At 46.8% G+C, this 13,113-nt stretch overlaps 1 protein-coding gene across 1 annotated transcript in view; it reads left to right on the top strand.

Moving 5' to 3' along the window:
- The window catches only part of HNRNPH1 (heterogeneous nuclear ribonucleoprotein H1), a 31,957-nt gene extending 19,116 nt beyond the window's left edge, over positions 1-12,841 (top strand). The window contains exons 10-12 of the mRNA XM_063928325.1: positions 9-92; positions 11,852-11,947; positions 12,360-12,841. Coding sequence (XP_063784395.1) covers positions 9-92; positions 11,852-11,947; positions 12,360-12,478 — 299 coding nt within the window. The 3' untranslated portion in view covers positions 12,479-12,841. The remainder of the gene's footprint in view (positions 1-8; positions 93-11,851; positions 11,948-12,359) is intronic.
- Positions 12,842-13,113: the final 272 nt, after the last annotated feature.

The raw sequence follows: 13,113 nt of genomic DNA, 5'->3' as shown, positions 1-13,113 counted from the left end.
CTTCACAGAGCACAGATATGTGGAACTATTTCTTAATTCAACAGCTGGAGGATCAAGTGGTGTCTATGGCAACCAAATTATGGGTGGGCTCGGTATGTATCTAGTTACCTTGTTTCTATCTGTCATGAATTTATAATTTGTACTGTGCTAACCTTAAAGGTTTAATAAATTACAATCCCCACTGTCACTGCAGTAAATAACACCATATTGTAGCTCTTAATCATCATGTGATCTTTGGTGTCCTCCCTTTTTTCCTTCACAGCACCCCATGAATAGTAGCTTCCTGTTTATATCACCCGAAAAACTTAATATCAAACTCTAACTTGTTCAGACCTGCCATCCTTATGTTCAGTTATGTGGTGCTAGACATTACTACACGTAGGAGAGGCTTGCAAGAGGGCTGTGGGAGCAGATGGCTGAAAGAGGAACAGATGGGATGAGGGGACAATGGGAGACAGAAGCAAACTGTTTGAAAGACCTGTTGGGACAAATTTGGGTACAGGAGTGAACAACTGAGTCTCGGTAGAAGGGACCCTGCTTATATTAAAGTGGGCCAGAAGCCTGCACTATAGAATAGGCAGGGAGTTGGTGCACAGATGCAGCCTTTCTAAATGACCATGTTTTCTCTCTCCATTTAACACCCAGTGATCTGCCTTTAACCACTTAACTGGCATGGTCAGATCTCTTGTGACTGCGCCGTCCCATCCTGTCCCCCCGTTTTTGATAAGATCCTTTCTGCAGATGTGCATAATGTTTAAATACTTTTTAAACTTTATTAAATAAGTTTTAAATTGTATTTCTCTAACGTCCTAGAGGATGCTGGGGACTCCGTAAGGACCATGGGGAATAGACGGGCTCCGCAGGAGATAGGGCACTTTTAAAAAAGCTTTGGATTCTCGGTGTGCACTGGCTCCTCCCTCTATGTCCCTCCTCCAGACCTCAGTTTTACACTGTGCCCAGAGGATGAAGGGCGCACTGCAGGGAGCTCTCGAGTTCTTTGCTACAGAAAGCATTTTTGTTTGGATTTTTACTTTTTCACAGGGAGCACTGCTGGCAACAGGCTCCCTGCATCGAGGGACTGAGGAGAGAGGGGCAGACCTACTTAGCTGATAGGATCTGCGGGGGTGAACACAGGTTCGTCCTGGGCGTCCACCCCCGGAGCCACGCCGCTGTTCTCACAGAGCCAGAAGAACAGAAGCAAGAAGACGTCTCAGGCGGCAGAAGCCTTCAGCTTCACAGAGGTAACTCGCAGCACTGCAGCTGTGCATCATTGCTCCACATCACCTCACACACTCCGGTCACTGTATGGGTGCAGGGGGGGAGCGCCCTGGGCAACAATAACACCTCTTAGATGGCAAATAGGTATATAGATGTACAGCTGGGCACTGTACATGTGTATAATTGAGCCCCCGCCATTTTACGCGATTTTGAGTGGGACAGAAGCCCGCCGCCGAGGGGGCGGGGCTTCTCACTCGGCACTCACCAACGCCATTTCTCTCTCCACAGAACGCTGAGAGGAAGCTCCCCGGACTCTCCCCTGCTTACACACGGTGAAGGGAGTTTAAAAAGAGAGGGGGGGGGGCACATAATTGGCGGAATAAAGTATAATACAGCGCTGCTGGGGAAAAGCATTCTGTGTTGGTCTCCAGGTTGTTGCGCTGGGGTGTGTGCTGGCATACTCTGTCTCTCCAAAGGGCCTTTCAGGGGATACTGTTTTCAGAAAGTTTCCCTGGGTGTGTACAGTGTGTCGGTACGTGTGTCGACATGGTTGAGGAAGGCTCGCTTAATGTGGAGGGGGAGTGCTTGAATGTCAGGTCGGCAACGCTGACACCGGACTGGGTGGATATGCTGAATGTCTTGAATGCAAATGTAAATCTCCTGCATAAAAGATTAGACAAGGCTGAAGCTAGGGATCAGTCAGGTAGCCAGTCCGTGCCTGTCCCTGTGGTGCCAGGACCTTCAGGGTCTCAAAAGCGCCCCATATCCCAGGTCGCTGACAGATACTGACTCGTGTCGATTATGAGGATGCAAAATTACAGCCGAAGGTGGCAAAAGGTATTGGGTACATGATTGCCATAAAAGAGGTTTTGCATATCACGGAGGAACCCCCTGTCCCTGACACGAGGGTTCACATGTATAAAGGGAAAAAGCCTGAGGTCACGTTTCCGTCCTCATTTGAGCTAAGCGAATTATGCGAAAAGGCTTGGGAATCTCCGGATAGGAGACTCTATGTTCCCAAAAGGATTCTCATGGCGTATCCTTTTCCACAGAAGGATCGGATACGATGGGAATCTGCGCCTAAAGTAGACAAGGCGCTGACACGCTTATCCAAGAAGGTGGCACTGCCTTCTCCGGATACTGCTTCCCTCAAGGATCCTGCTGATCGCAGGCAGGAAATTACCATGAAGCACATTTACACTCATTCAGGTACTATTGTTAGACTGGCTATGGCGTCGGCCTGGGTTTGTAGTGCGGTTGTGGCATTCTAAGCTCTAGAATAAACGCTATGTCTATTTCTGCTAGGCGGCTCTTGTGGACCCGATAGTGGACTGGAGACGCCGGCGGCATATGGAATCATTGCCTTACAAGGGGGAGGAGTTGTTTGGAGAAGGCCTCTCGGACCTAGTCTCTACTGCTACGGACGGTAAATCGAATTTTTTTACCTTATGTTCCCCCGCAGCATTCTAAGAAGGTACCACATTATCAATTGCAGTCCTTTCGTTCCAATAAAAACAAGAAGGTACGAGGATCGTCCTTCGTTGCCAGAGGTAAAGGCAAGGGAAAAAAGCTGCACTCAGCTAGTTCCCAGGAGCAGAAGTCCTCCCCTACTTTCGCAAAGTCCACAGCATGACGCTGGGGCTTTCCGGGGGGGGGGGGGTCAGATCAAGTGGGGGCACGTCTTCGTCTTTTCAGCCACGTCTGGGTTCAATCACAGGTGGATCCCTGGGCAATAGAGATTGTTTGTTTCCCAGGGATACAGACTGGTATTTGAAGACATGCCCCCTCGTCTGTTTTTCAAATCTGCTCTGCCGGCTTCCCCATCAGAGAGGGAGCTAGTGTTAGCGGCAATTCACGAATTGTCCATTCAACAGGTGATGATCAAGGTTCCTCATCTCCAGCAAGGAGAGGGTTATTTTTCATCCCTGTTTGTGGTACCAAAACCGGAAGGTTCGGTCAGACCCATTCTAAATCTAAAATCCCTGAACCTGTACTTGAAGAGGTTCAAGTTCAAAATGGAATCGCTCAGAATGGTCATCGCCAGCCTGGAGGGAGGGGATTGGATGGTGTCCCTGGACATAAAGAATGCGTACCTTCATGTTCCGATACCCCCCCCCCCTCACCAGGCGTTTCTGAGATTTGCAGTACAGGATTGTCACTACCAATTTCAGACGTTGCCGTTTGGGCTTTCCACGGCCCCGAGAATTTTCACCAAGGTAATGGCGGGAATGATTGTGCTCCTGCGCAAGCAGGGAGTCTCAATTATCCCGTACTTGGACGATCTCCTTATAAAGGCGAGATCTCGGGAGAAGTTGCTGAACAGCGTGTCTCTGTCCGTAAGAACGTTGCAGATGCATGGCTGGAATCTCAATTTACCGAAATCCCAGCTAGTACCTGCAACGCGTCTGACCTTTTTGGTCCTGATTCTAGACACAGACCAAAAAAAGAGTTTTTCTTCCGGTGGAGAAGGCTCAGGAGCTCATAGACCTGGTCAGGAACCTTTTTTAAAGCCAAAAAAGGTTTCTGTGCATCATTGCACAAAGGTTCTGGGGAAGATGGTGGCTTCATAAGAGGCCATCCCCTTCGGCATGTTCCATGCGAGGACTTTCCAATGGGACCTATTGGACAAATGGTCCGGGTCCCATCTACATATGCAGAAACGGATCACCCTGTCTCCCAGGGCATCTCTCCTGTGGTGGCTGCACAGTGCTCGCCTCCTAGAGGGTCGCAGGTTTGGCATTCAGGACTGGATCCTGGTGACCACGGACGCGAGCCTCCGAGGTTGGGGGGCTGTCGCACTGGGAAGAAATTTCCAAGGTTTCTGGTCAAGCCTAGAGACTTGTCTCCACATCAGTGTCCTGGAGTTAAGGGCAATTTACAACGCCCTACGCCAGGCGGAGGAGTGGCTTCAGAACAAACCGGTTCTGATTCAGTCGGACAATATCACGGCAGTGGCTCATGTAAACTGCCAAGGCGGCACAAGGAGTAGAGTGGCCATGGCAGAGGCGACCAGGATTCTGCGCTGGGCGGAAGGCCATGTAAGCGCACTATCAGTAGTGGACAACTGGGAGGCGGACTTCCTCAGCAGGCACGACCTGCATCCGGGAGAGTGGGGACTTCATCAAGAAGTCTTCACACAGATCGTGGATCGGTGGGGACTGCCTCAAATAGACATGATGGCGTCCCGTCTCAACAAAAAGCTAAACAGGTATTGCGCCAGGTCAAGAGACCCTCAGGCGGTAGCGGTAGACGCTCTGGTGACACCATGGGTGTTCAGATCGGTCTATGTGTTTCCTCCTCTGCCTCTCATACCCAAGGTGTTGAGATTAATAAGACTAAGAAGGGTCAGAACAAATCTCATTGTTCCAGATTGGCCAAGGAGGACTTGGTATCCGGATCTGCAAGAGTTGCTCACAGAAGATCCATGGCCTCTTCCTCTAAGGCAGGACCTGCTGCAGCAGGGGCCCTGTCTGTTCCAAGACTTACCGCGGCTGCGTTTGACGGCATGGCGGTTGAACGCCGGATCCTAGCTGAAAAAGGGATTCCGGAGGAGGTCATTCCTACCCTGATCAAGGCTAGGAAGGATGTGACATCGCAACATTATCACCGTATATAGCTGAAATATGTTACTTGGTGTGAGGCCAGAGCTGCTCCTACGGAGGAGTTCCATTTGGGCCGTCTGCTTCACTTCCTTCAAACGAGAGTGAATTTGGGCCTAAAATTAGGGTCCATAAAGGTCCAAATTTCGGCCTTATCCATTTTCTTTCAAAGAGAATTGGCCTCTATTCCTGAAGTACAGACTTGTGAAGGGAGTGCTGCATATTCAGCCTCCCTTTGTACCTCCGGTGGCGCCTTGGGATCTTAACGTGGTATTAAGTTTCCTCAAGTCACCTTGGTTTGAACCACTCAAGACAGTGGAGTTGAAATACCTCACTTGGAAAGTGGTCATGTTGGCCTTAGCTTCTGCAAGGCGTGTTTCGGAATTAGCGGCTTTATCATATAAAAGCCCATACCTGATTTTTCATGTGGATAGGGCAGAGTTGAGGAATCGTCCTCAATTTCTCTGTCCTCCATCTGGGGGACGCTGCGCCGTTACTTGTGGGTTAGAGGTGTGTGGTAGTGGAGTTTGGCACAGAATCTAAAGCTGACTCCTCCCCCCTCTAACCCCTCCCATCTCCTTCCTGCTCAGCCATATTCAGTTTTTATTTTGTGCCTGTGGAGTACAGACACAGTTTTTATTTCTCCTAGATTTTTTTTTTTTTTTTTTTTTAGTTTGTTTACAGGATGCCTAGTCCCTGTTTACGGGTGACAGGTATTGATGGAGTGGACTCGAGGATGCTGTCTAGAAAGGCCACCATACCTGGGTCACTGGGACCTTTGTACATTAACGACGACAGAGCAAGGTAACGGACAGCCACAATCTGTCACCGACAGTATTGGGCTGTCCCTATTTATTTCACTTATTTATTACACCGGCCCCCCCCCGCCCCCGCCAGCGGGAGCGGCGCCGGAGATTTCTCCCCTACAACCGCAGTGAGAGACCTGGAGGGTTGTGGGGACAGATGGCAGACTGGTCCGGGAGAATCTTCTGACCTCCCGGGGACCAGCTAGAAGCCGCCGCGGACGCTGTGAGTAGCGGCGCGCGGCGGCCCTAACTTCCGGTTTTAGCGCGGGGTGACGTCAGCAGTGCAGGGACGGCTTCCCGCCCTGCTCTGCCCGCGCACCAATCTGCCTGACGCCATCTTCTTCTGCACGGAGACAGGGGGACGCTGTGCGCTTCACACACGGAGCCTGCCAGGGGGAGAATTTTAACATAATCGCAAGTATAGAGGGGGCTGATCAAAGGGGGGATTACAGGCCATATTGGAATCCACCTAGGGATTAACCTAATAAGGAGAGTCTCTGATTTGCACTCAGTTATCCTGGATTAGGTCCCACTCTATCCTTAATGTACATTGTTAACACAGCTCATTAGTCAGAAGGTTTAGGGTGATTTTATTTTAGTGTATACCTTCAGAATGGAAAAAGTGACTAGTAAACCGGACAGACCTACAAAGGGAAAAACGGCCTCGGTAGTTTATTTTTCCTGCTCTCAGTGTGGCTCAAAGCTGGCTAAAGGTAGTTCTGACGCAGGTACCTTATGTGCTTCATGCTCTGGTGCATCAGTGACAGATCAGCAGGGAGGTTCCGCAGATCAGCCGACGCCCCCATGGGTTAAAAACATGGTGGACGCCATTTCAGATTTACGTCAATCTAGGGAGACTGAATCTGCTCGGACTCAGGTGGAGCCTTTATGGGCCCAAAATATGGGAAAGTGCCTCACTGATTTAACTCAATCTTTGAATAAGTTTGTAAATGCTGCCAGCAGTTCGACTGCTACTAAACGATCGCAGCCGTTACCCGCTATAGCATTTCCAGGTGAGGAGGCGGACACCCTGGCATCTCCATTGGAGGAGGGGGAGGTAGATCCTGAATGGGATGAAGTTTCGGCTTGGGAAGATGAGGAACCTTCTACTAGTTCAGGTGTTAGATTGTTAATAGAAGCCATTCGTCACTCTTAATATTCAGGACACGGTGGTAGAGGAAACTCCTTCCCCCTTCTTCAAACGACAAAAGAGACAGGTTACGGCCTTCCCTTCTTATTCTCACTTTGCGGATATTTTAAAAGAACCCTGGCTTAAACCGGATTCTCGTTTTCAGGCGCCTAAAAAGTTAAGATTTCTATATCCTTTTACAGAGGAAGATACGAAATTTTGGGAGACGGCCCCTAAGGTAGATGCTCCTATTTCACATCTAGCAAAAGCTACGGTTATTCCGTCGGTACAGTCTGTGACCTTAAAAGACGCTACCGATAGAAAGATTGAAGCATTACTAAAATCTATGTTTTCTTTATCAGGTGTTTCTCTCCGTCCAGTACTGGCGAGTGCCTGGGTACTTAAGGCCGTGGATGAATGGCTTGCACAGGTGGTATCGGGAATGCAGTCGGATGATCCGTCGGAAGCCATTCACGTAGCGGAACAGATTTCGGAGGCACTCACTTATGTGGGTGAAGCCTTGTTGGATTCGGTTGCACTACAGACCCGGGTTTCAGCCTTGACAGTATCTGCAAGACGCTCTTTGTGGCTTAGAGTTTGGAATGCTGATTCTGACTCAAAGCAAACATTGACGGCTGTGCCTTTTGAAGGTGAGTTCCTTTTTGGATCAGAGTTAAAGAAGATTATTTCAGATTCTACTGGAGGAAAGAGCCCTTTCCTTCCATCTGCACCTCACAAACCAAAACCTACAAGGTTTCGGTCCTTTCGTACGCAGGGCAGAGGTAACTTCCAATCCTTTCGTGCTTCCTCCAGATTCCCAAGAAGGGGCTCTTTCAGAGGAAGAGGATATCAGGCTATTCGCAGACCGGCCAGTAAGCCTGCCGACAAACCTGAGGCATGACGTCTCAGGTCTCCTGGAGGGATCAATGAAGGTTGGGGCCCGGTTACTTCAGTTCAGGGAAGTGTGGCTCCTATCGAAACCGGATCGGTGGGTAATGGGGGTCATTTCCAGAGGATATATGTTGGATTTCGAAGAGACGGTCCCAACCCGACTATTCATAACCTCTCCCAGACGATCCCTCCAGACGGCAAGCTCTTCTTCAGGCAATCACAACCCTCTTACAGAATGGAGTAATCATTCCGGTTCCCTCTCATCAAAGGGGGCGGGGATTTTACTCAGGTCTTTTTCTTGTGGACAAGCCGGATGGTTCGTTTCGGCCCATTCTGAATCTGAAGGCTCTCAACCCGTATCTCTCAACCCAAAAATTCAAGATGGAATCCATTCGCTCAATTATCGCCGCCATGGAGCCAGGGGAATATTTGGCTTCAATAGACATAAAAGACGCCTACTTACATGTCCCGATTTGGATAGGACATCAGTCTCTGCTGAGATTTGCAATCGGGCCGGAGCATTTTCAGTTTCAAGCTCTTCCCTTTGGTCTTTCTACGGCTCCCCGAGTTTTTACAAAGGTCTTAGGCCATGTAGTCGCAGTTCTTCGTTGCCAAAAGGTCAACATCACTCCATATTTGGACGACCTGTTGGTCAAGGCACCGTCAGCGGAGATTCTCACTCAGAACCTGCAGTTAACAATGGAGACTCTACAATCGTTCGGGTGGATAATCAACTTTCCAAAGTCATCTCTACTCCCTTCTCAGAAGATGATTTTTCTGGGACTTTTATTCGACACCAACAGCCAGAAGGTGTTTCTTCCTGCGGACAAGATTCAGGATCTGCAGTCGAGAATCCGAACCCTGTTACACTTACCAGTAGTGTCGGTCCTCAGATGTATGCAGGTGTTGGGCAAAATGGTATCCTCCTTCGAGGCAGTTCCATATGCCAGATTTCATGCCCGTCCTCTTCAAACGCAGATTCTCAACTGTTGGACTCGGACGGAACCACGTCTCGAATTGCAGTTGATCCGCTTGTCGATAAAGACTCGTCAGTCTCTTCACTGGTGGCTTCACAGTCACAATTTGAAAAAGGGTGCACCGTTCACAATCTGGTCTTGGATGATGGTCACCACGGACGCAAGCCTCAGTGGTTGGGGGGCAGTTTTCCAGACTCATCACTTCCAGGGACGCTGGAGCAATCAGGAGTCAAAATTGCAAATCAACATTCTGGAACTAAGGGCGATTCGGTATGCACTCATTCGCATTCAAACCATGGTGCAGGGTCAACCAGTTCGGGTGCAGTCCGACAATGCCACCGCAGTGGCTTACATCAACAAACAGGGAGGAACTCGCAGTTGGTCCACAATGAGAGAGGTCGCTCAGATCCTCGCGTGGGCGGAACGCTGGGTTCCGGTGATCTCCGCGATCCACATTCCAGGAGTCGAAAACTGGGAAGCAGACTTTTTGAGTCGTCACACGATTCATCCGGGGGAATGGGAACTTGGACTTGGAGGACTCGGGAGTCCCTGGATGTTGTCAGGGCTTTGAAGATTTACGTGACCAGAACAGCTAGGATCAAGAAGACTGAAGCTCTGTTTGTTCTGTATGCGACCAACAAGGTTGGCGCTCCTGCTTCAAAGCAGACAATTGCTTGCTGGATCTGTAACACGATTCAGCAGGCGCATTCTACGGCAGAATTGCCATTGCCTAAATCGGTTAAGGCCCATTCCACTAGGAAGGTGGGCTCTTCTTGGGCGGCTGCCCGAGGTGTCTCTGCACTACAACTGTGCCGAGCTTATACTTGGTCGGGGTCAAACACCTTTGCAAAGTTCTATAAGTTTGATACCCTGGCTGAGGAGGACCTCCTGTTTGCTCAATTGGTGCTGCAGAGTCATCCGCTCACTCCTGTCCGTTTTGGTATAATCCCCATGGTCCTTACGGAGTCCCCAGCATCCTCTAGGACGTTAGAGAAAATATAGATTTACCGGTAAGTAAAATCCTTTCTCGTAGTCCGTAGAGGATGCTGGGCGCCCGTCCCAAGTGCGGACTTCTGCAAGACTTGTATATAGTTATTGCTTACATAAGGGTTATGTTATAGTTGGTTGGTCTTGAACCGAGGCTATGTTACTTGTTCATACTGTTAACTGGGTAGTTTATCACAGGTTATACGGTGTGGCTGGTATGAATCTCTCCCTAAGGTTACATAAATCCTTTCCTCGTATTGTTCATATCCACTGGGCACAGTTTCTCTAACTGAGGTCTGGAGGAGGGACATAGAGGGAGGAGCCAGTGCACACCCAGAATCCAAAGCTTTCTTAAAGTGCCCTATCTCCTGCAGAGCCAGTCTATTCCCCATGGTCCTTACGGAGTCCCCAGTATCCTCTACGGACTATGAGAAATAGATTTACCGGTAAGTAAAATCCTATTTTTAACAGTTTTGAAGGGAACAATTGTCAGTTAAGTAGTTAAAAAGATTCTACCCAAATTTTTGTTTAGGACGCAACGGCCTTCCCTGTTCGCACCATTTATGGGGCCACTAGTCTAAATGATTAAGCCCCTTCATTTATTTTGGTACAGTTTAGATTTCTTGTCTACATCATAGAATTAAATAGGTTTTATTCAGTGTATTGATGTCTGCAAATTAGTAATCTAAAGATAATACATTCATATTTAGTGTTTACTGAAGCAAGCAAATCCTTTTTATTCATTGCTCTGGAAACCTAAATGTAAATTATGTATGTTTTGTAAGGAATACACAAGTCTTGTTAACATTCATGATGTTGACAATCGGGTTATGGGCCCTGGAACATTCCAGATGTCGACGAGTATAATGAAACCATTTTAGTGCCAGCGCATGTGAAACGCTTTAAAGAGCATTACTTCATCTCCGGGGTCGACCTATATCAACAAGACCACTACAGAACGTTCTGTAGGTTTGAGGGTCTATAACCAGTTTGTTGCTTTCTGCTCTTGCTTGTGTTCTATCCTGATTTAAGAGCATGGTGGAATACAGGCACACAACATCTACATGGACTTCTTCCATCTAGCGTCTACTCCACTAACATGTGCCTCTGTATAAATACAAGTAGGTACCAACTTTCCGCAGATCACTTTTTCCTATAGTTTGCCCTGTAAGTGTGGCATGTGCCTCTTTCATTGAGCCCCACAATTTAAAGGTGTAACTACATGTACTGTGCCTGCCCTGGAGCTTGAGGCTAATATGAAAGTTGGTCAAGACCTAATGAATACCTGGTGTGCACCAGCATCAAAGTTATGAGAGGTCGTCTACTTTTAAACAAACCTGTATTGCTGTAATACCTCATGCAGCAATATACAAAAGCTGTGAGAATGGAAATACCCTTTTAGGTGAAATGTCTCATAGCCAGTGAGAACTGGTTACAGTCCAGGGCCATATGTAACCGGGGTCTGAGCTTGCTGGAGGTGCGGTATGCCGGACGATCTGACATTTATTTAAAGTGGCAATCCTGTACAAGGCGCGCACTATTTAGTGAGACAAGTGCAGGTTTGGTGTTTTGAGTTTATCACCTTTTTACACAGAAACAAATACTCTATTACAGGGGTATATAACACGCAGCCCTCTAGCTGCTGTGGATACCAGCATGCCTAACTGCAAAGGTGGACTGGGCATGCTGGGATGTGTAGTACCACAGTAGCTGGAGGGCCACTTGTTGAACCTGCTCTTAGTATCGGTATAGAGTTTTTCTACTACAGGTTGAGTATCCCATATCCATATATTCCGAAATACGGAATATTCCGAAATACGGACTTTTTTGAGTGAGATAGTGAAATCTTTGTTTTTTGATGGCTCAGTGTACACAAACTTTGTTTAATATACAAAGTTATTAATAATATTGTATTAAATGACCTTCAGGCTGTGTATACAAGGTGTATATGAAACATAAATGAATTGTGTGTATGTACACACACTTTGTTTAATGCACAAAGTTATAAAAAATATTGGCAAAAATGACCTTCAGGCTGTGTGTATAAGGTGTATATGAAACATAAATGCATTCTGTGCTTAGATTTAGGTCCCATCACCATGATATCTCATTATGGTATCTAATTATTCCAAAATACGGAAAAATCCGTTATTCAAAATACCTCTGGTCCCAAGCATTTTGGATAAGGGATACTCAAACCTGTACTTGTTTTTTATATTTATACGTTTTCTCTTTATTATACAGCAGGTACACAAACAAACTATGGTAGTCCTGGATCCCAGGCACTGACTGGAGGTTACGGGGCAGGATATGGAAGTCAAGCCAATTTAAGTGGTTATGGTAATTACTAAATCTCTTTCCTATGTTCATAAGTGGGCTAAATGAAATCTCTAGGATATGCTACACAGAATAGTAAGTTATTTAAAGTGAGCATGTAAAATAGAAGGTACCTACTGGGCATGTGTTTCAGTGACTCATCTACCTCCCACCTTGTCCCATAGTCCTGTTGCAGCAACTGGGCTCCAGTGTGGATGTGTAATTCATGGATTATTGTAGCCTTGTAGCCTTATTGTAGCACTATGCAGTCAAACTTGTCCGTTTGTGGCGGTTCTCTAAAATAAAAACTTGACCAATACTTTATGCAATGTAAATGGTTATGCTCAGAAATGTGTTTTCTGTGTAAAACAAGGCGTTAAAAAAAAAAAAAAAACGTAACATTTTGAACGCAATTTTTTTTCTTGTCTTTTTCTAGGTAGTCAGAGTGGACTAAATAACAGCTATTACAGCAGTGGGACACGAGGATCATTGGGAGTAAATGGAATTGCGGGGATGTCTAGCAACATGAATATGAGTGCTGCTTGGGGGATGTAAATACAGCATTTGGATTGTGGCCTGACATTGCGGGGATTTTTTTTTTATTTTATTTTTTATTTTATTTCTAAGCTGTTGCTTACTGTGAGACCATTTTTAATAACTTAATATTTCAGTATTCGAACTTTCAACAATATTAAATATTGTTATTATTAAACATGTTTAAACTACAATTTTGTGTTTGTAGGACACCTGTAAAATGGCATTTGTATTTGCTTCTGCAGTGCTTGGTAAGGGAAACATGCCAACTACTGCAGACTTGACTCAATTTGACCAGTTTATTTTTTTTTATTTTTATTTTGACTTGGAATATGTATAGGTGTTGCTCAAAGTATATCTTGTTCAATAAATCTGAAAATCAAAGCTTTAAGTCTTCTGTGCGCTCTGATCAGACTGCTACTGTACTTATCACTAGCCCCTTTGCCACATGGAGATGAGTAGTAGATCATCTTGGACGCAGTATAGCTATTCCTGGACAGGAGCTGAAAGGTTCATCAGACCACAGGCAGCCCACTTCACCAGTCCTTATGCAAAGCAATATAATGCAAATATTATAAATGCTGGGGAAGGTATGAACCTACCAGGTGCCATAGGCTAATGCTGTTCATTCCACTGTTTATCAAGATATAGCTCTT

The sequence above is a fragment of the Pseudophryne corroboree genome, chromosome 6, assembly GCF_028390025.1.
Source record: "Pseudophryne corroboree isolate aPseCor3 chromosome 6, aPseCor3.hap2, whole genome shotgun sequence".
Taxonomy (NCBI): Eukaryota; Metazoa; Chordata; class Amphibia; order Anura; family Myobatrachidae; genus Pseudophryne; species Pseudophryne corroboree.
Note: the sequence above shows the minus strand (reverse complement) of the source record. Positions and strands in the feature narration are given on the sequence as shown.